Below are 24,099 nucleotides of genomic sequence, written 5' to 3' on the forward strand. Positions count from 1 at the left end.
TGCAAAAACCTCAAATAAAATATTAGCAAACTGATTTTGCATCACAGTAAAAAAAGGTACAAGAATTTCATGGAAAATTCAGTAATGCAAATGCAGTACATGTAATTACTAACATTAACAGAATAAGGAGAAAAAGATATACAAGTATCTCCTTAATTTAGGGGGGAAATCAAATTGAAAAATCGGTAAGAAAAAAAGTTGATTCTTACTTCACATCACACAGAAAAATTCAGTATAAATTTAAAGCACAATTATAAAATTTCTGGAAGATATTATGTGAGAATACCCTTATATTTTCAAAATAGGAGAAACTTTCTCAGAAAAAGATCCCAAAGTATGACAATAAAGAAAACAAGGAAATAAATCTGACTATATTAAAATGAAAACTTTCTGTGCAAATAAAGACACCCAAAAAAATGACTCCTATTTTTGATAGACAGTACAGGAGATTATTATAGAAAACTCCTCTCAAATACAATAAAATTGCTAGATAAATTATTTTCAAAACTTTTTTTTTAGTCTGTTACTGAGTTAGCATGGAAAAAAGGTAGAAACAAAGATCCAAAGCAAAGTGAAACCAGGGAGCCTACCTAGTAAGAACTGTTAAGGTCAGTTTCTAGTCCTTAAGTTTTCTACCTTCGATTTTGATCACAGAATATATATATATGGGAATCAAAAGTGATATTAAGGTCTATTCAGGATGGATATACAATAAGAGACCCACAAGCTTTATATGAGCTATTCTCACAGAGTAAAAGCAAGCAACAAAAAAATCATGCCACATAGAATGGCAAAGAAAAACAAAACAAAAACTTAAAAAATAAAATTAAAACTTGTCTGTCTGTTCAGACCTTACTATGATGTAGTCAGAAAACCCAAGTGAAAAAAGAAACTTCAAATGGTTCTGGTAATGATGATGCCAACAGGTTACTTGCAGAAGTAAATAAAAGTCCTCTCTGTAGGAATTCAAATTTCAACCAGGACTCAAATATTGGCAGAGTATATATAAAAACATGACCCAGATATATGTTGTCTCAAAGAAACTCAAAATATAATGATATAGGTAGATTGAAAGTAAATGATGAAAATGATTCACCATGCAAACATTAGTCAAAAGAAAGATGTGCCTATAATATCAAATAAAATAGATTTCAGAGCTAAAGAGTTTAATAGGGACAAAGAATTATTATACAATGACCAAAGGGCCAATCCACCAATAAGACATAGCAATCCTAAATGTGTATGCACCAAAATAATATTTAAAAAGAATGTTGGAGAACTCACACTTCCTGATTTCACAAACCTATAAAAGTTTCTACAAACCTATAAAAAATCAAGACAATGTGGTGCTTCTATAAGGGTAGACATTGGAATAGAGAGTCCAAAAATAAATTATTCCATTTATTGTTGATTTGTAACAAGAATGCCAAGACCACTCAAGTGAAAATGAGTTATTGTAGGTGTCCCCAACCCCTAGGTCATGAACCAGTATCAATCCATGGCCTGTTAGGAACCAGGCCACAAAACAGGAGGTGAGCGATGGGCAGGCGAGTGTTGAGCTAGCAAGCATTACCGTCTAAGCTCCACCTCCTCAAATCTGTGGTAGCATTAGATTCTCATAGGAGCTTGAACCTTATTGTGAACTGCACATGAAAGGGATCGAGGTTGCAGACTCCTTTTAAGAATCTAAAGCCAGATCTCAGGTACAACTGTTTCATCCCCAAATCACGCCCTACTGCCACCCCCTGGTTCATGGAAAAATTGTCTTCCTTGAAACCAGTCCCTGGTGCCAAACAGTTTGGGTACTGCTGAATTATTGTATTAGTCTGTTCTCATATTGCTACAAAGAAATACCTGAGACTGGGTAATCCATAAAGAAAAGTTTTACTGGCTCACAGTTCCACAGGCTGTACAGGAAGCATGATGCTGGCATCTGCTTAGCTTCTGGGGAGGCCTCAGGAAACTTACAATCATAGTGGAAGGCAAAGAGAGAGCAAGGTGTCTCATGTGGTAGAAGCAGGTGCAGGAGAGAGAGGATAAGCCAGGCATGGTGGCTCATGTCTGTAATCCCAGCACTTTGGGAGGCCAAGGCAGGTGGCTCACTTGAGGCCAGGAGCTCGAGACCAGCTTGGCCAACATGGTGAAACCCTGTCTCTACTAAAAATACAAAAATTAGCTGGGCACGGTGACGGGCGCCTATAATCCCAGATACTCTGGAGGCTGAGGCAGGAGAATTGCTAGAACCTGGGAGGCTGAGGTTGCAGTGAGCCAAGACCATGCCACTGCACTCCAGCCTGGGTGACAGAGTGAGATTTGTCTCAAAAAATAAATATATATAGAGAGAGGGTAGAGGTGCTATACTAGGTAACATGAGAACTCACTATTGTGAGGACAATACCAAGAGAAGTGGTGCTAAGCCATTCATGAGAAACCACCCTTACAATCCAATCACCTCCCACCAGGCCCCACCTCCAACACTGGGGATTACAATCTGACATGAGATTTGGGCGGTACACAGATTCAAACCATATTAATTATCATTTCAACAAATGGTGTTGAGACAAAAAGATATCCACATACAAAAGAATGAATTGGACCCCTACCTCATACCATATAGAAAATTAACTCCAAATGAAGTTTGGACCTAAAATTAATAGCTAGAACTACAAAATCTTGGAGGAAAATATAGGAATACACCTTTGTGACTATGGCCCACAAAACATTATTATGCAGTACACGACTGCAGTCTCAAAAATAGTGTAACCTACAATGGTTACCATGTAACCACCTGACACCTACTAAGATGGCTATTAAAAAAAAAAACCTGGAAAATAACCGTGTTGGTAATTATATGTATAAATAGGTACCCTGGTACATTGCTGGTGGGAATTTAAAATGGTGCAGCCACCGTGTAAAACAGCTTGGCAGTTTCTCAAAAGCTAAACACAGAATTATCACGTGATCCAGAAATTCTCCTAGGTATAGACTCCGAAGAATTGAAAACAAAGACTTGAACAGATACTTGTATGCCAATGTTTGCAACATTAATCACATAAGTAAAAGGTAGAAACAACCCAAGTGTCTGTCAGCAGATGAATAGATAAACAAAATGTGGTATATCCATACAATAAAACATTATTCTGGAATGAAAAGAAAAAGTGAAAGTTCTGATACATGCTACATGCTACCTTGAAAACGTTAAGCTAAGTGAAATAAGCCAAACACAATAAGACATATATTGTATGATTCTACTTATAAGCAGTATCTAGACCAGGAAAATTCACAGAGAAACAAAGATTAGAGGTTAACAGGAGCTGAGGGGAGAGAATCATGGGGAACGACTGCCACATGGCTAGAGTTTCTGTTTGGCAAAATCAAAAAGTTAGAAATAGACATGAAAGGTTATACAACATTGTGAACTTAATTGATACCACTGAATTGTATACATAAAAATGGCTAAAGTGGTAAATTTCATTACATATATTTTATGACAATTTTTAAAAATTAATTGTGATATATAAAAAACATTGAACCATACACTTTTAAAGGATGAATAATCCACTTTAATGTGAATCACATCTCAATAAAACTATTAAAAAAAAAACAAACCACAATGTAAAAAGCTGACAGTCCTAAAAGAAGAAATGGACAAATCCCTCATAGTAGGAGATTTTAGCATGAGAAACAAAAATCACTGACAAACCACAGAAAGAGTGAGATAAGAATTGGAAAACTAGGCCGGGCGCGGTGGCTCAAGCCTGTAATCCCAGCACTTTGGGAGGCCGAGACGGGCGGATCACGAGGTCAGGAGATCGAGACCATCCTGGCTAACATGGTGAAACCCCGTCTCTACTAAAAAAATACAAAAAAACTAGCCGGGCGCGGTGGCGGGCGCCTGTAGTCCCAGATACTCGGGAGGCTGAGGCAGGAGAATGGCGTAAACCCGGGAGGCAGAGCTTGCAGTGAGCTGAGATTGGGCCACTGCACTCCAGCCTGGGCGACAGAGCAAGACTGTCTCAAAAAAAAAAAAAAAAAAAAAAAGGATTGGAAAACTAAATGGTCAACAAATATATGGGAAGAAAAACCCAAAAACACAATGAATAAAGGGTGGTGGATAGTGGACATTCTTATCTTGTTTCCAGTTTCAGGGGAAAGCTTTCAGTACAGTCATGTGCCTCATTTACTGCTTTTCAGTCAATGATAAACTGCATATACTGTGGTGGTCCCAAAAGATTATAATGGAGATAAAAATTCCTATCAACTAGCATTTACTATCCTATACTTTTTATTGTAGAGCCTTCTACTTATGTAAAAAAGAAAGTGAAAAGATGTCGGGAAAAGAAAGTGAAAAGATGCTGGGAAAATTCACTAACAGAAGGTAAAACCACAATGAAACACCATAACATAAGCAACAGAATGGCTAAAATTTTAAAATATAAGGTGTTGTTGAAGATGTGGGACAAATGTAGTCTCATAAACTGCTGGAGCACACATACCTACAGCCACTTTGGAAAACTGTTTCACAGTGTCTCCTAAAGCTGACCCAGCATTTCCACTCTTAGATAACTGCCCAACAGAAGTACATGAATATATTCACCAATGTATGTATTGTAAGACTGTTTAGAGCTACAGTATTCATAGTAGCTCCAAAGTGTACAAATCAAGGGTCCACCAACAGTAAACTGCACACATTTTGGTATATTCATGCAATGATGTCTCATTATACATTGCTATGCAGCAAATACACCACAATGCTAAGACAAATACACAGACATAAACCAAACAAATATTAGTATTACTCATGGTTCTATGGGTTGACTGGGCCCACATGGAGGTTCTCACTTGTGGCTACAGTGAGACAGCAGGTAGTAAAGTCATCAGAAGTTTGACTGAATCTGACATACAAGATGCCTCGCTCATATGGCTGGCAACTGATGCTGACTGTTGGCTGGGAGGTCAGTTGGAGCTAATGATCAGAGCACTGACATATGGCTTCTCCATATGGTGAGAACATCTCACAGCACGACAGCTGAAGTCTAAAATGTACTGTCCCCAAGAGTGTGTGTTCTAAGGAGACCCAATTGGAAGTTGCAAGGCTTCTTATGACTGGGAGCCACAAAGGGTAACTTTACTGTCAGGGCTAAAAGTGAGTCACTTAGAAGCCAGCCAAGATTCAAGGGGTGAGGGACTTTACAATGGTGTGAGTATCAAGTGTATGTGTAGGGGGCCATCTATTGATACTAGCTACTGTAAATGAAATATTATACAGCAATGGGGAAAAAATACTTAGGTTGAACTATATATATGAAATTGCTTATAATTACAACTTTTAAAAACACCATCTCATATAGTTTAACTCAGTAACATTCAAAAACAAAAACAAAACTAGACTGTAATGACAGACCTCAGAATGGTGACTACTTTAGGCAAGAGACAAATAACAACAGTAAGGAAGCATAACGGATGTATCTGAAGTACTGGTAACATTCTATTATCTTGATCCAGTGATAGTTTCACAGGTGATTTCACCTTATAAATTCTTGTCTTACATTTAAGATTTGTTCCTTATTGTATATATGCTATACTTCTAATAAAAAGTTATTTCTGGTCCATATGCACTGCCAAAATCCTCAATAAAATACTAGTTCACATTCATTCAGACTGGGAAGAAGTTTATGTTTGACCAAGGAAAATTAGCAAGTAAACAGCCCAATGGGGACTCTCATGTAATGCTGATGCACACAAAACTTGCAAATTTTACTTTGTATTTTAAATGCTCCCTACTTCAAAATTAGTACTTTGAAACATTCTACTTTCCCTCTTTGCCTTCCTTTAAAGGCTAAACCCAAATAGATTTCCCCACCACAGGGTGGTTTGTTGATGCAGTTATACCTTTTTATCCACTGTGTGATTAATATCTTCAAGCAACCCTTATCAAGTATTCTCACAATGCACACTATCAACTTAGGAAGCAAATGTGTATGTATAGGGGTACAGCTACAGACCAAACAAAATCACTCGACTCAACTTTCTGAAGAAGAAACGCCTAGGTTAGATCAAAACTGCAGCTAAAAAACTATTTTATTTTATTTTTAGAGATAGGGTCTCACTCTGTTGTCCAGGTTGGAGTACAGGGATACAATCACAGTTCACTGTAACCTCAAACTCCTGGCAAAAGCAATCCTTCTGCCTCAGCCTCCCAAGCAGTTAGGACTACAGGTGCATGCCACCATGCCTGGTGAATTTTATTTTTTATTTTTGTAGAGAAGGGGTCTTGCTATGTTGCCCTAACTAGTCTTGAACTCCTGGCCTCAAGCAATCCTTCTGTCTCGGCCTCGCAAAGCACTGGGATTACAAGTGTGAGCAACCACACTCACCTAAGATTATTTAAAAAATTAATTTACTCATCAAAACTATTTTATTATCAACCTTGCAGCACAGTTTTTCAACTTTGACACTGTTAATATTTTGTATTAGGATCATTCTGTTGTGGGGGATAGAGGAGGGATTGTACTGTGCATTGTAAAGAAGTTTAGCAGCATCCTTGGCTTCTAGCCACTAGAGGCCAGTAGCACCCACCATCCAACTGTGACAACCAAAAATGTCTACAGACATTGCCAAATGTCCCCCGGGGACTGGGTTGGGGAGGTGCAAAGTCTGCCCCATTTAGGAATCATTGCTTTAGAGTTTACAGTTCCTTTAGAGTTTATAGTTTCCGGTAAGGGCTCAAAAGCTCTTGCTAAACACTATCCTTGTACAGATTATTTTCTCATTCAGCTGTAGAAAAACACTAAACAGAAAATCCTACTCCATAAGGAGAAAAGTAAGTATAGTGCAGCTAGGTTTTAACATGGATTTTGATTCTGTCCCACTTGATATATGCAATGAACAAACAGGAAAATGTGTTCTATAAATATATGGCTAATTATAGAATGTTAATGAGGCCAAGGCAGTCTCCATCTCTCCCAAATGTGTTTCTCTGTAAGGCCAGAGAATATGTGCATCAGAACTATCTTGTGTACTTATTTAATATATACACACCTGGGTCCCAACACAGACCTATAAAATTGAGGTGGAAAAGCAGCAATCTGAACTTCTAATAAACCTTTGTTAATAACTTACTATTATATTCTTATGTTCAACAAAAGATAAGAAAAACAGTACCACAGACTACTTATCTTTAGTCTTTCATGACCATAACTTTTAATTTTTAAATCTGTATCACTGTTCACAATGAGATATACAGATGAAACAGAAGACCATCCAATTTATAGCAGATATTGTGGGAAATAAAAACACCAGTTTGAAGAGTCAAAGGGCTTGGATTGGCAGAGCGCGGTGGCTCACACCTGTAATCCCAGCACTTTGGGAGGCCAAGGTGGGTGGATCTCTTGAGATCAGGAGTTCGAGACCCACCTGCCCAACATGGTGAAACCCTGTCTCTACTAAAAATACAAAAATTAGCCAGGTGTGGTGGTGGGCATCTGTAATCCTACCTACTCGGGAGGCTAAGGCAGGAGAACAGCTTGAACCTAGGAGGTGAAGGTTGCAGCGAGCCGAGATGACACCAGTGCATTCCAGCCTGGGCTACAGAGCAAGACTCCATCTCAAAAAAAAAAAAAAAAAAGCCTGGATTCTGGTCTTGGCTCTACTACTTAGCATGTGGCTATGGGCAAGCCACAAAATCCCTGGATTTGATTTCTGTCTGTAAAAAAGAGATAACTGCCCCACCACATTGTTACTGACAAGAATAAAACAAATGTGAAAAGTGAATACTCTGTGGAAATAATAAACACACATTATTATTACTTGATAGTACTAATACAAACCTATGACTAAACTTAAGACCATATCCCAGTAAAATTATGGTAATATTAATCTGGATATATAAAAAAAGCTGTTTCTACAGAAACATACTCTAAATATTATTCAAAACTATTAAAACTAAAGCATATCTCAGTTAAGCAAGTTGACAGATGGACAACACATTGAAAAACCAGATAATTTCCACAAGTTGAGACGCTGGGAGAAGTTATTCAGTTTATAGAAATAAGTACGTGCGTAGGAAAGATCCTATACAACTACCAAAGAAAAACTTGCTTTGTTTCAATATGGCTTAAAAATGCTTATATTCGGCCAAGCATAGTGGCTCATACCTCTAATCCCAGCACTTTGGAAGGCCAAGGCCGGCCGACCACTTGAGGTCAGGAAATCGAGACCAGCCTGGCCAACATGGTAAAACCCCGTCTCTACTAAAAATGCAAAAATTAGCCAGGCATGGTGGCACGTGCCTGTAATCCCAGCTACTCAGGAGGCTGAGGCAGGAGAACTGCTCGAACCTGGGAGGCAAAGGTTGCAGTGAGCCGAGATTGCACCACTGCACTCCAGCCTGGGAGACATAGCGAGACTCCATTTCAAAGAAAAAAATGTTTATATTCAACTCCTTACATACTAATAAAAGAGTCATGTCACCAAAAAGGAAATCACAGTCCCAAATGGGTATCTAACAACAGAGCTCCAAAATACGAAAGATAAAAACGATATAACTGAAAGAAAAATAAATAAAGGCACAATTATACTTGAAGACTTCAATGCTACTCTCTCGACAATTGATAGAACAAAGTTAAAAGAAGAGCAGCAAGGACATAAAAACACTACTGTGTGCCTGTAATCCCTGCTACTTGGGAGCCTGAGGTGGGAGGCCTGCTTAAGCCCAGGAGTTGGAGACCAACACAGGCAACACAGAATGTCTCAATTTTTTTTTAAACATAAAAATACAAACACAACCAACCAACTTAACCTAACTGATATTTCTAGCCCCTTTCCACCACACCCCCCCAAAAAAAAGTAGAATAGACATCCTTTTAAAGTGTACATGGAATATTCACCAATATATGTCATATTCCTGGCCCTTAAAATAAACCTTATCAAATTTAAAAGAATTGAAATCATACAAAGTATGTTCTCTAGCCATAACAGAATTAAAATAGAAATCATTAAGCATTAAGATATATGGAAAATTCTCAACTACTTGAAAACTAAACAACATACTATAAATAATGCATGGGGCAAATAGGAAGTCTAGAGGGAATTTGGACAATATTCTGAACTAAATGAATATGAAAAGACAATATATCAAAAAGATATAGTTACACCATGTTGTCTTTCCACAGAGTCTCCACATGGTGGCCTCAGGGGAGCCAGACTTATAGGGCAGCTAAAAGTTCTTCAAGAGTCTGCCATAAAATAATAGCAGAAGCTGAAGGGTCTTTTCTAAGCTAGCAAGGGAAGTCATGCAACATCTCTTTCAACAGATTCTACTGGAAGAAAATGGCACTCACAAAGGCTCACTAAGGTTCAAGTAAAGGGAATACAGCCTGCCTCTCTCAGTAAGAAATATTTCAAAGATTTTAAAACTATCACTGAAATATTCAGTAGACATGGAGTTTGAGTTGTGGAAAGATATCCAGACTAGAGATAACAGATACCACAATCTTCAGCAACCAGGAAATAACTGAAAGTGAAAAGATACAAAAGACAATACTAAATCCTCAAGGAATACTGATATGTAAGAAACAGATGAAGTATATCCAGAATGTGATCACACAGAAGAGAGCTTTCCTTGAAACAAGGAGCAGTAACAGTTTTTAAAGCTCCTAGAGGTCAAACAAAATGAGCCTTGATAAACTGATGAATTTCTTAACTAGATAATCACTGAGGAAGCAGTTACAGTAAAAGAATAAAGGTTGAGATAACATTGCAATATTTAGGTGCTTGAATACAAACTGGTTAAGGTGACTCTTGTTATAGTCCCCCAAAAACACACGTAAAATAGAAATGTGGGGAGAGGCAAACTTCAAAAATAAAAACTTGATTTTAATTAAAATACAACAATGTGATTTCAAATGTCATGGCAAACCACCATCCACTGTTTTTATTCTTCTAAAGGAAAAATAATTTATAACTTACTGTTCAAAAAGGCTTAAACGTATGATTAAATATGATGGAATGAAAATGTGTTTACCTTTTACTCATTCCTGAAAGACCATTAATTTGAAGGGCAAAAAAAGAAGGAATGTACTAAAAACCACAAGAACAACAAAAGGAGAGACGATATCGGCTAAAGAGATACTGACACACAGGCCGGGCGTGGTGGCTCACACCTGTGATCCCAGCACTTCGGGAGGCTGAGGCAGGTGGATCACAAGATCAGGAGATCGAGACCAACCTGGCCAACACAGTGAAACCCCGTCTCTACTAAAAATATAAAAATTAGCTGGGCATTGTGGCACATGCCTGTAGTCCCAGCTACTTGGGAGGCTGAGGCAGGAGAATCGCTTGAACCCGGGAGGCGGAGGTTGCAGTGAGCTGAGATCACGCCACTGCACTCCAGCCTGGGCGACAGAACAAGACTCCATCTCAAAAAAAAAACAAAACAACAACAACAACAAAAAAGAGAGATACTAATACACTTTGGAAGATAGAAAGCATGTGGAAGAGACAGCAGAGCTAAACACCAAATATCTGCAGAGAGAGATTCCAACAGGAAGCAAATCAAATACACAGAAAGGCTCAAACATTGCAGGATAAGTGTGAGAAACAGCAAGATAAGGCATGAGGCTAAAAATGGGAAAGGAAGGTTGAAAATTCATGTAGGGAACAGTTATGTCCCTCAGTTCTTAATCCCATACCTCCCCTGAAATATTCTAAGACAAACTGAAGTGGCTTCAAATCTAGGGACGTCAGGCATAGTGGAAAGCAAAAGAGTGTCATATTGCAAGCCGGTGGATTTCATGCACGATCTACATGAAATTTAAGCAAAAAGAAATGTGAAAAGGAAAACATGTTTTAAATGTCTACAAACAATATGTCATACATAAACAATCAGGAATTGGAATAGTATCACACTCCTCATCAGCAATATTAATAGAAGGCAATATTTTCAAAACTCTGAGAAATTATTTCCAATTTGAAATTCTCTACCCAAACTATCAATTAAGTCTAGGGTGAAACTTAGACATTTTCAAAAATGAAGGATATAAAGAACTAGCACACATCCCACACAAGATATTCTTGATGAAGAAAAATGAAAGTCATCTCACAGTGACTCAAAATAAGTGATGTCAAAAAATATAGTGAATCCAAAGTTGTAAATTAACCTAGTGCTAAAATTAAGTACCTATTTAATGTATCAGTGCCTATCAACATCCAAATTTTACATGAAAAAAATTAAATAATTGCAAAAGAAAGCCAAAACTACGAGCTCTGAAGTTTATCATAAACAAATCAAATGAATCATCAAAAGGAAATGTCTGCACATTCAAAAAAAATGTGTGATAATACTAATTCCTCACATAGTACAGCTGTCACTTTTCTTTATGGAAACCAAACTGATGCATTAAAAAATTATAGAGGCTGGGAGCGGTAGCTCACGCCTGTAATCTCAGCACTTTAGGAGGCTCAGTTGGGCAGATCACGAGGTCAAGAGATCAAAACTATCCTGGCCAACATGGTGAAACCCTGTCCCTAGTAAAAATACAAAAATTAGCTGGGCATGGTGGCGGGCGCCTGTAGTCCCAGCCACTTGGGAGGCTGAGGCAGGAGAATTGCTTGAACCCGGGAGGCAGAGGTTGCAGTGAGCCGAGATCGCACACGTGTGTGTGTGTAAAGCTGTGTGTATATATATATATGTAAAGTATACATATATATATGCAAGTCCAGCTTTGTTTTATTTTAAATATTTGGAAGCATAATTATTAAGTCTAATTATTGAAAGGAATGTTAAATAAGGACAAAGACTCAAATAAATGGATATTAACTTTATTATGAAACCAAATTCCTGATATACAGATACTGAACTATCCAATTTGAGTTAGGAATAAACATTATGAATGGTGGGTTCAAAGATAAGACGCAACTTCTTCTCTAGAGTATTATGATCAGCAGAGCACATCCATCAACATCAACACCAACACCAGCATCTGGGCAAAGAGCCAGACTGGGCATCAGGGCTTCCTTGGGGGATTCTTGAATCCACATGGGAATCAGGACAGACAATTAACCCAGGGGAAGCAGTGAGGTGGCAGAGAGTGAGTCATGTAGCTTCCTTATGTGACAACTATAACTCTTTCTATGCTCACCAACTCCATTCCAATGAATACCAAAAGCTTCTTTTTTTCTTTTTTTTGAGACGGAGTCTGGCTCTGTCGCCCAGGCTAGAGTGCAGTGGCCAGATCTCAGCTCACAGCAAGCTCCGCCTCCCGGGCTTACGCCAATCTCCAGCCTCCGCCTCCCGAGTAGCTGGGACTACAGGCGCCCGCCGCCCCGCCCGGCTAGTTTTTTGTATTTTTTTTAGTAGAGACGGGGTTTCACCGGGTTAGCCAGGATGGTCTCGATCTCCTGACCTTGTGATCCGCCCGTCTCGGCCTCCCAAAGTGCTGGGATTACAGGCTTGAGCCACCGCGCCCGGCCCCCAAAAGCTTCTTTTTGCAAGTACCAGCAAGAAAACAGAGCTATGTATACACCCTTTCCCAAAGAACAGATCACATCTATCTCAGATGGGCATGCCATTAAATAAAATTCAGGAGAGATATACAAAGCACTATGATGGTAAAAATAATTTAAATGATTAATCCCTTCAAGAATATGAAATAAGTCAAAAGGCAGCACATTTAAGAGCCAAGTAGGCCAAGCACCATGGCTCATGCCTGTAATTCCAGCAGTGTGGGAGGTCGAGGTGGGAGGATCACTTGAAGCCAGGAGTTCGAGACCAGCCTGAACATCACAGTGAGACTTTGTCTCTAAAACATTTTTTAAATTAGCTGGTCATGGTGGTGCATGGCCGTAGTCCCAGCAACTCAGGAAGCTGAGGTGGGAGGATTCCCTTGAGCCCAGGAGTTCAAGGCTGCATTAAACTATGATGGTACTACCACATTTCATCCTGGAAGATAGAGCAAGACACTGTCTCTAAACAAAACAAAACAAAAAACAACAGTCAAGTATTTCTTACACACTGTGAATACATTAGAGAAAAAATGGGTATAAGTTAAAATATTTATGAAATAGTTTTAAGATGCTAGATATGTAAGCAACAAACAAAAAAAGTTAAATAATTAAGCATTAATAATTCATCAGCCAAGGAAAGAAGTTTCTCTGACAACGGTTATGCCCAGATCAACTCGTGTGAAGGTGAATCTCAAATGTGACAGATGAAATCTTCTAAAACATCAAATCCATTAGCCCAGCTGTTTAGGGTTCCATCTTTGGAAAGCAAGGGCCATTTCGATTTTATAAGATGCATATATTTACTATTATTAACTGAGATCTAAGTCCTATTTGGCTCAACCATCTGGGTCAAGCAAACAATGAATCAGAAAATACAGCAAGTAACATGTTAAATGTTTCAAATCAAAATTCACTGATTACATAATGAGATACATTTTCATATTTTAAAATAATGAGGATTTGGGGTTCTAATCATAAAGAGTAGCTGGTATTGGAATACTCTCCTGTTATAAACATCTATAAAAACCAGACCAAATATAGACCAAATAAAACATGTATGTAACATTTACAAGCAACAGATACCAACCAACACAGGGCTATGATCCTTGGGAGAAAGGGGCAGATGAATCAAGTCTCACACTGGCTTTCTCCTTGGGGGCACTTGCCAAAACGTACGGTGGAGAAACAAAGCCCAAGCTGACAGTGGCAGTCTTGCTAGGATAAGAAAACTAAAATTAATGTTTGGGGTTGCTAAGATGCCAGGGTTTTGGGGATAGGTTATTAGAACGGAGAAAGTCAAAGAAAAAAAGCTATAAAAATACACATGAAATTCCCCTATGGTCCTTATTTGCTTCATAGGATGTGCATACACAGGGTTAGAATCTCTAGGAGAAAACAGCTGTTAACTAAACAGAGATTTCAGAGGTTGTGCAGTTCTGAGAAGATGTGGTCCAGGCTCAGAGGAGAGATATCCTGATGAACACCTTGGTCACTTAGTTGAGACCCTAGACAAACTGTGTCCTAGGAGTAAGAACAAAGGTGAAACAGACCTACCTTAAAAAGCTTAAAACTAACCTCCATAAGATCAAAGTGATCTGCTGGCTATTTAACTGTCTGCCATAATATAATTCACTACTATTTAGAGGGATATAATAATCCAGAGCTCCAACAAATAGGGGTCCAAACCTTTCCTATAAAGGGCCAGAAAGTAAATATTTTTAGGCTTTTAGGACACATAGTCTCTGTTGTACATTCTCTTTGAAAACAAACAGAGGCTGGGTATGGTGGCTCATAGCTGTAATCTCAGCGCTCTGGGAAACCGAGGTGGGAGGATTGCTTGAGGCCAGGAGTTCAAGACCAGCCTGGGCAACATCGCAAAAACAGTAACCTTTAAAAATGTAAAAAGCCATTCTTAGCTATAGGCCATGCAATAACAGCCACGAGGTTGGATTTAGCCCATGGCCATAGTATGTTGTCCATTACTCTACATTTCACTCAATGTTCAATATACAACAATAAGTTAGCAGATGTGTAAAGCAGGGGAAAGTGACTGACAATCAAGAGACAAAGCAGTCAATAAAAACAGACTTAGGGGTGATGTAAATATATGTGTAGACAAGGAGGCTCTTGCTTATCACTCCTATTCAACATAGTATTGGAAGTTCTGATCAGGGCAATCAGGCAAGGGAAAGAAAAAAAATGGTATCCAAACAGGAAGAGAGGAAGTCAACTATCCCTGTTTGTAGATGACATGATCCTATATCTAGAAAACCCCATAGTCTCAGCCCGAAAGTTTCTTAAGCTGATAAACAATTTCAGTAAAGTCTCAGGAAACAAAATCAATGTGCAAAAATCACAAGCATTCCTATACACCAACAAGAGTCAAGCCAAGAGCCAAATCAGGAATGAACTCCCATTCACAACTGCCACAAAAAGAATAAAATGTCTAGGAACACAACTAGGGAAGTTAAAGATCTCTACAAGGAGAACTACAAACAACTGGTCAAAGACATCAGAGAGGACACTAACAAATGGAAAAACATTCCATGCTCATGGATAGGAAGACTCAACATCGTTAAAATGGTCATACTACCCAAAGCAATTTATAGATTCAATGCTATTTCTATTAAACTATCATTGACATTCTTCAAAGAACTAGAGAAAACTATTTTAAAATTCATATGAAGCCAAAGAAGAAACCAAACAGTCAAGGCAATCCTAAGCAAAAAGAACAACTCTGGAGGCATCACACTACCTGACTTCAAACTATACTACAGGGCTACAGTAACCAAAAACAGTATGATACTAGCACAAAAACAGACATATAAACCAATGGAACAGAACAGAAAGCCCAGAAATAATGCCACACACCTATAACTATTGAGAAGAACAACCCCAAGACACGTAATCGTCAGATTCACCAAGGTTGAAACGAAGAAAAATATGTTAAGGGCCGCCAGAGAGAAAGGTCAGGCACATGTATCCCAGAAATTAAAGTATTAAAAAGAAAAAGAAAAAAAAAAAAAAGACCCAAGAACTATATATGCCTGATGAAACCACAACACGATGAAATAATAAAACAAGAAATATGGTCACCTTAATTGTGCTCAACTATAAATCTGATTGATAAAAGAATTTTCTAGTGTTTCATATGATTATAGCCTAGGAAAAAAAGGATTTCAAAATAGATAAAAGCTTTAAAAATCTATCATACACTATAAAGTTGGACTTTTCATATACTATAAAAGATGGCAAAATTATCATGTCTTTTTGTACTAAAGATAACAAACTCCATTTTAACATCTGATTTTATTTTTAAAAGTTTGGTATTTAATAAATTCTCCTTCAAGGTAGGCATTGTTGACAATCAAATTGAGAGATGTCAAGGTTAAAAATGAGGAAGCCTGAACATAAACATTTGCTCAAGGCACACTAAAATAACAGTGTAGGTATAGTTAGTAATGAAAGAAAAGACTACACTAAAAAAATTTTGGAAAATGAAAAGCAACTTAAATGGTCACCTTAACTTAAGTGACAGAAAAAAAGCTAAACGAAAGCTAACAGTGTGAGAAAGGCCTAGGAGCAAGTTCTTTACCCCACAAACTCTAGAAATAGGGGTACAAATTATCTTTTAAAAAGAGAAGGCAGGTGTCAGGACTGAAAAAATGTTGTTTGAGAGTCTATATAAGCAACAGCCCCTACGTGACTTCTCTCACTTCCCCTCCCCTTCAGCCAATCACCATGAGAACTAGAGATATACTCTCTGAAGAAAATGAACCAGGACGACTCTGGAATCAGGAGCATCATGTGTAGCTGATTAATTTGTACTGTACTAATTGTACAGGCAGATTATACTGCCTGTATTGTACAGACAGAGCCTGCAAAATAAGACAGTCTACATAGTGAATAGGGAAGTCCTCTCCAATCCCTTCCTCTCACTCAGCTCTAAGAAAACTGGCAGTGAGGCTCTACAAACACAAGACCTATAAAACTATATGGCTTTGAAAATTGTGTAAATGAATAAGTCAATTACATGTACATACATACACTTATAAAATAAAACATATATAAATCAAATTTAAAAGACAGATGTGTGTGTGTCACACATACATACACATACACATTTTTTTAAAAGTATGGCACACCTGGATAAATAATTTAAACAACAAACACAAAGAGCAAGTAATAAAAATTAAACCCATCTTTCATCATCTCTGACTCCTTAAATATGGTAGCTACCCCTTGAGAAGCAAAGCAGACAGTTCTGGGATGAAATTTCTGGGTATCTATGAAAGTAGGAAGATGGGTACAGTAAGTGATGAGGAAGAGGCAAAATGGACACCTCCACCAGGATGCCATACTGGCAGACTGTATTTTCCCAGTAAGTCCAGAACAACATTTCTGATCCCACATGATGATCCTCCACTTTTTATCAAGATGCAGTCTATTTCCTTTCACTTAACTCTCTGACAACCTTGACAAATAGAACATAGAACAAGTAACATTACATGACTTCCAAGGCCAGATTGGAAAGGCAATATGGCTACAGTCTGGCTCTCTCTCTCTCTAAAGATGCTCACCCTTAGAAACCAGCCACTTGGCCGGGTGTGGTGGCTCACGCCTGTAATCCCAGCACTTTGGGAGGCCGAGATAGGTGGATCACGAGGTCAGGAGATCGAGACCATCCTGGCTAACACGGTGAAACCCCATCTCTACTAAAATACAAAAAAATTAGCCGGGCGAGGTGGCAGGCGCCTGTAGTCCCAGCTACTCGGGAGGCTGAGGCAGGAGAATGGCGTGAACCCGGGAGGCGGAGCTTGCAGTGAGCCGAGATCACGCCACTGCACTCCAGTCTGGGCGACAGAGCGAGACTCCGTCTCAAAAAAAAAATAAAAAAAAAAGAAACCAGCCACTGTGATCAGGCATGGTGGCTCATGCCAGTAATCCTAGCACTTCGGGAGGTGAAGACAGGCAGATCACCGGAGTTCAAGACCAGTCTGACCAACAAGGAGAAATCCTGTCTCTACTAAAAATACAAAATTAGCCAAGTGTGGTGGCACATGCCTGTAATCCTAGCTACTAGGGAAGCTAAGGCAGAAGAATTGTTCAAACCTGGGAGGCGGAGGTTGTGATTGCGCCATTGTACTCCAGCCTGGGCAACAACAGTGAAACTACATCTCAAAAAAAAAAAAAAAAAAAGAAAGAAAGAAAGAAACCAGCCACTGTGCTATGAAGAAGTCCAGGACATAAAGAGGTCATATATAGGTGCCTCAGCCTCAGCTAAGGTTTCAGGTAACAGCCATGTGAGTGAATAAGCCTTCAAATGATTCTAGCCTCCAGTCTTTGAGTCTTCCAGCTGAGGCCTGACACATAATGGAACAAAATTAAGCCTTTTTTGTGTGTCTGTGAATCTCTGACTCACGGAATCCCTGAGGACAATACATGGTTATTTTATGCCACTAAGTTTTAGGGTAATTTCTTATGCAGTCACAGTAACTAAAATAAGCTGGCCCTCCCAGCCCTTCCTTGTTCATCATTAAGGCTAATGTTAATCAGCTGCACCAAAGTAAAAGTCAAGTCAAAAATTAGGGGTAAAAATCCTCATAGATTGAAGACATCAATCCATGTAGTACAGACACTATGCATTTTAAAGTATTTAATGCAAACATATTTAGTGAGATGTTAATGCAAACATATTTGGTGAGATGAATTCTCAAGCCATGAATTCACTTAGTGACAATGAATTCATGGCACGAGAGGGCCAATACACTCCATAGGTTGGCTACAGTAAATAAATGGTTATACCAAAGCCATAGTGAAAATAGGACTTGACACTGAAACAACGCAAGCCAACACAAACCCAGTGATAATAGGCTTATCACTCCTATGTCCACAGCAGGGAAAAAGCAAGATCTAGTGAAGTTATATCAACTCCTTCACTACAAAAATTTCCCTCAGAAAATACAGAAACAGCTTTGATGAGATAATTGCCAGATGAAAAAAAGCAGGCTTTGGCAACATGAATATTTTACCTGTGGTGCAAAAATCTTTCATGAAAGGCAATGACTCCAATGGTTGACTTTATAAATCATTGCTTGGTAGTCTCCAAAGGAAACTGAGTAGTTCTCCTTCCTGGTGAACAGGGAAATGCTGGTGAACCTGGCAGATGCCCATAAAGGATTTCTGAGACTTAATGGTACTGAGTGGACACAAGAAAACAAACACCAGAACTCTCAAACCCCCAATTAGTTTGCAGGCTGCCACATACCACTCCACAGGTTGTAAAGTATATAACTGGAGATTTATTCACATAGATTAAAAGATAAATAATCTATCTAAAAGCACAAAGCAACTCTTCTGGTTTGAATGGCCTGGGTTTAAATACCCAGAGGAATAAATATACTACACATCCAACAATTTTTTATATACACTGTTCCTCAAGTTTTTTGATGACCTGAGATAATGGTAGAGAAAGTTTCTAGCACCACAGAATGGTAAGCTTACTTACCATTCTAGGTAATATATCCAGGTCTATTGAAACTGCCAGCTAAATATATGTAACATATATTTTTAAAATATAAACATATAAAAGTACATTAAATATATATGTCTTTCTAAAAGAGTAACTAGACAGCACATTGATTACTACATTGAAAAATACAGCATACTACTGTCAACTAAAGTGCTCAACAGAAAATTATGCTAGCTGGGAAACATACCAAACCGTTTTACAATATTTTGAAATATAGTCAAAACTATAGTTAAAATGAAAACTAAATATTAATTAAATTTAAGCTAAGACAAAAGTTATTAAGTTTATGCCTTTTCCAAAAAAGAATTCTAACACATGAATAATAGGAAAAAAGGCTTATTTTCTTATATCAACTGTCTAATACATGAGAGTTTCTATTAAATAGAAATTTGTATGAAGTAGAATTCTCTTCTTTTATATTATCTCTTTTTGGCAAACTATATTCCAACTATGTATTAACAGATGATAGAATACAAAAGAAATAAAAAGTTTAGCTTTTTAGAAAAGCACACTAAATCAGTTGGGTATTTTAGATAATGTTGAAGGTATTTTTAATGATAATGATGGAACATTCACTACTCTGCAGCCCCTTTTTCAATGTGAAACAGCTTGGAATTTCAGATAAATTCATAATCCTGCTTATATAGTAGTACACAGAAAATTTTAAGCTTAAACTGGTAAATAAGAAAGATTTTTTTATTATTATTATGCTTTAAGTTCTAGGGTACACGTGCACAACATGCAGGTTTGATACATAGGTATACATGTACCACGTTGGTTTGCTGCACCCATCAACTCATCATTTACACTGGGTATTTCTCCTAATGCTATCCCTCCCCCAGTCCCTCACCCCCTGACTGGCCCTGGTGTAAGATTCATATTTTATATCACTTAAAGATTTCGAAGTATAGAAATACCCAAGTAATACAGCAGAAAACACCCTGAAGAATTTGGAAATAACAAAACATCCTGAAGAATAAGAACTCCAGTTTGAATACAGACTGAATATATTATTATTTTCATAAAGTTAAATTTAGGTATGTGGTAATTATGAGATTCTTGGGATGCTAAAGTACTTATTTTCAAAAGGTTCAGGGAAAAAAATCATGAAGAGAGAAGGAAACATAAAGCAAATGTGCAAAATGTTAACACTGAGTCAATCTAGGTAAAGGGTATATGGGTATTCATCATAGTATTATTTCACCTTTTCTATATAGGTTGAAAAGTTTTTAAATAAAAAGGGAGAATACATTTTTTTATATGTATCAAGATATGTACAAGAATGTTCACAGCAGTATTATTTGTAAGAGCCCAAAGTGGAAACAAATCCAAATATATACCAACAATAAACTGGACAAGTAAACGGTAAATAAAAGGATAAGTAAACTACAGTATATTCATACAAAAGGGTACTACAGAGCAATAACAATGAACTATCTACTGTTAACACACCACATGGGTAAAACTTACAAATAACAATGAGCAAATAAAGCTAGACACAAATAGGATGAACAAATATTTGTTAAATAAATATTTCGATGACAGATAAGATCAGGGCTGTCATTTACTTTTGTTCAGCAAAAATTTTACTCACAGGCAGTACAAGTAAAATTACCATAAAAATGTATAAATTATTTAGAACAGCAAATTCTTTTCAGGCCCCCTCAAGCACACTTATGAAAATCGCACACATACTATGGATCTGCTTACTAATCATAAGACACACTGTTGGTTTCTCAACAATGTCCAGTGAGCAACACTTTTTTAAAAGACCCAGTTTGAATGAGAGCATGCACCTGATACAATCCTGCACCAGAAAGACTTTTTTACTTGAATAAGACTTTTCAAACTCTACTATAATTTAATAATCCTAGTTTACATATATATCTGAATTCAGACTTATAGCCAGAGATTATTTTTTAAAAGACACAAAATACTTACATTGACTTTGAAAGCTTGTACAGTGTTATCCAGAAGAAGGATGTTGCAAACCACTTCTGTATGCTGTCTGTCTCGGGCCAACTCTGATGCTCGTACATTGTAGGTTCTGCCAGCAGGCAATCGGAAACGTGAGGTCATTACTGTCCACACAAAGTCTAAGTAAAAAAATATAAAATAAAATAAAAAAATAACTAAATAAAAGGTTGGTAAAATATATGCTGTAGTTTAAAAGGCAAAGTTATTATATTTTTTTCAATTAAAACTTAGGTGGAAAACAGTTACAAATTTTGAAACACCAGAATAAGAATTGTTGTAGGTATAAGTTAGATATATATAGTTCATCATCAAACTAAAGTTACCACCTGCTTTGAAAAAGAGCTTTTTTTTTTTACTGCTCCATCCAGAAGATTTAATGCATAAATTTTTTAAGAAGTCATATTCCAATTCAAAATATGTAAACTCTGGAGTAGCCAAAAGGGGTGGGAGTATTATGCTGCTTAGGAAGTTGGATATTACTCATTGATGAAAGCATTTTAAAACACTGTAGAATGACAACAGGAGGAAAAATTATTTAACTTTGGCAGGCCCTTCCTTTTTAAAAAAAACTTAAGGTGTTGGGGAAACGTAGAAGTTAAAAAAAAAAAAAAAACACCCTTCATTTTAACCATCCTCAAAATTCAACCTAATGGTATTGTTGGTATTATTTCTAAGAAAACAAAAGCAAAATAGAAAAGGTGATCAATCTTTGCTCCTGAATTTTTAACCTAAGAGGTAAAAACTAGATGGTCTATAAAACAACAGAAATCACAGTGATAGCAGTACTAGATGTTTAAAGACAATGAAGCTGTAGCTTCAAAGTTGTGAAAGAATATTCTTTGAAACACTGACTTATATACCTAGATAATTAACATTAAGGTAGGAGGGAAAAAAAAACTCTTAAAACACTCAGGCATTTAAGGATTCAAACTTTAAAACACATAACACTCTGTCTTAAAGACAATTAGGTAAAGGAAACACACTAAACTAGAAGAAAGACTAGTATATGGGATGTCTGAATATGAGTAAGCAATAAGTAGTAAGCAGTATGAATAATAAGTAAGCAGTGGCCGGGCGCGGTGGCTCAAGCCTGTAATCCCAGCACTTTGGGAGGCCGAGACGGGCGGAACAAGAGGTCAGGAGATCGAGACTATCCTGGCTAACATGGTGAAACCCCGTCTCTACTAAAAACAGAAAAAATTAGCCGGGCGCAGTGGCGGGCGCCTGTACTCCCAGCTACTCTGGAGGCTGAGGCAGGAGAATGGCGTGATCCCGGGAGGCGGAGCTTGCAGTGAGCCGAGATTGCGCCACGGCACTCCAGCCTGGGTGACAGAGCGAGACTCCATCTCAAAAAAAAAAAAAAAAAAAAAAAAAAATAAGTAAGCAAAATATAATAAAAATAGTATTTCAAATCAGTGGTAATAATTGGAGTTGATCTCTCATAGATTATTCATTTCAAAAGATTAAAGCTCAAAGTAAAAGCCAATCTTATATAAATAAAAAAATAGGGTAAGGGAAAAAAGTCTTACTATGTTGACAAGGAGGCGCTTGCCAAGTAAAATTCCAAAATTAAAAGACAGTGATTGGGCTGGGTGAAGTGGCTTATGGCTGTAATCCCAACAATTTGGGAGGTGGGAGGATTGCTTCAGGAAAGGAGTTTGAGATCAGCCTGGACAACACAGGGAGGCCCTGTTTCTATAAAAAAGAATGTTTTAAAAATTAGTGGGCCTCTTTCATTTCATTGAGCAGTGGTTTGTAGTTCTCCTTGAAGAGGTCCTTCACATCCCTTATAAGCTGGATTGCTAGGTATTTTATTCTCTTTGTAGAAATTGTGAATGGGAGTTCACTCATGATTTGGCTCTCTGTCTATTATTGGTGTATAGGAATGGTTGTGATTTTTGCACATTGATTTTGTATCCTGAGACTTTGCTGAAGTTGCTTATCAGCTTTAGGAGATTTTGGGCTGAGAAGATGGAGTTTTCTATATATACAATCATGTCACCTGCAAACAGGGACAATTTGACTTCCTCTTTTCCTAACTGAATACCCTTGATTTCTTTCTCTTGCCTAATTACTCTAGCCAGAACTTCCAACACTATGTTGACTAGGAGTGGTGAGAGAGGGCATCCCTGTCTTGTGCCAGTTTTCAAAGGGAATGCTTCCAGTTTTTATCCATTCAGTATGATATTGGCTGTGGGTTTGTCATAAATAGCTCTTATTGTTTTGAGATATGTTCCATCAATACTGAATTTATTGAGAGTTTTTAGCATGAAGCGCTGTTGAATTTTGTCAAGGCCTTTTCTGCATCTATTGAGATAATCATGTGGTTTTTGTCATTGGTTCCGTTTATGTGATGGATTACGTTTATTGATTTGTGTATGCTGAACCAGCCTTGCATCCCAGGGATGAAGCAAACTTGATCTTGGGGGATAAACTTTGTGATGTGTTCCTGGATTTGGTTTGCCAGTATTTTATTGAGGATTTTTGCATTGATGTTCATCAGGGATACTGGTCTAAAATTCTCTTTTTTTGTTGTGTCTCTGCCAGGCTTTGGTATCAGGATAATGTTGGCCTCATAAAATGAGTTAGGGAAGATTCTCTCTTTTTCTATTGATTGGAATAGTTTCAGAAGGAATGGTACCAGCTCCTCTTTGTAACTCTGGTAGAATGTGGCTATGAATTTGTCTGGTCCTGGACTTTTATTGGTGGGTAGGCTATTAATTATTGCCTCAATTTCAGAGCCTGTTATTCGTCTATTCAGAGATTCAACTTCTTCCTGGTTTAGTCTTGGGAGGATGTATGTGTCCAGGAATTTATCCATTTCTTCTAGATTTTCTAGTTTATTTGCATAGAGGTTTTTATAGTTGATGGTAGTTTGTATTTCTGTGGGATCTGTGATGATATCCCCTTTATCATTTTTTATTGTGTCTATTTGATTCTTCTCTCTTTTCTTCTTTATTAGTCTGGCTAATGGTCTATTTTGTTGATCTTTTCAAAAAACCAGCTCCTGGATTCATTGATTTTTTGAAGGGTTTTTTGTGTCTCTATCTCCTTCAGTTCTGCTCTGATCTTAGTTATTTCTTGCC

At 37.6% G+C, this 24,099-nt stretch overlaps 1 protein-coding gene across 3 annotated transcripts in view; it reads right to left on the minus strand.

Annotated features, from left to right (window-relative positions):
* Positions 1 to 24,099, minus strand: part of PTPN4 (protein tyrosine phosphatase non-receptor type 4) — a 241,659-nt gene that overhangs the window by 155,124 nt on the left and 62,436 nt on the right. For 2 of the 3 annotated variants that reach the window (XM_007964710.3, XM_037988092.2), the window contains exon 2: positions 20,978 to 21,132. In XM_007964710.3, coding sequence (XP_007962901.1) covers positions 20,978 to 21,115 — 138 coding nt within the window. In that variant the 5' untranslated portion in view covers positions 21,116 to 21,132. Of the gene's footprint in view, positions 1 to 20,977; positions 21,133 to 24,099 lie in introns of those variants that run through there. The other variant, XM_073019612.1, reaches the window with a different exon arrangement.

Source organism: Chlorocebus sabaeus, chromosome 10, assembly GCF_047675955.1.
Source record: "Chlorocebus sabaeus isolate Y175 chromosome 10, mChlSab1.0.hap1, whole genome shotgun sequence".
NCBI classification, from domain to species: domain Eukaryota; kingdom Metazoa; phylum Chordata; class Mammalia; order Primates; family Cercopithecidae; genus Chlorocebus; species Chlorocebus sabaeus.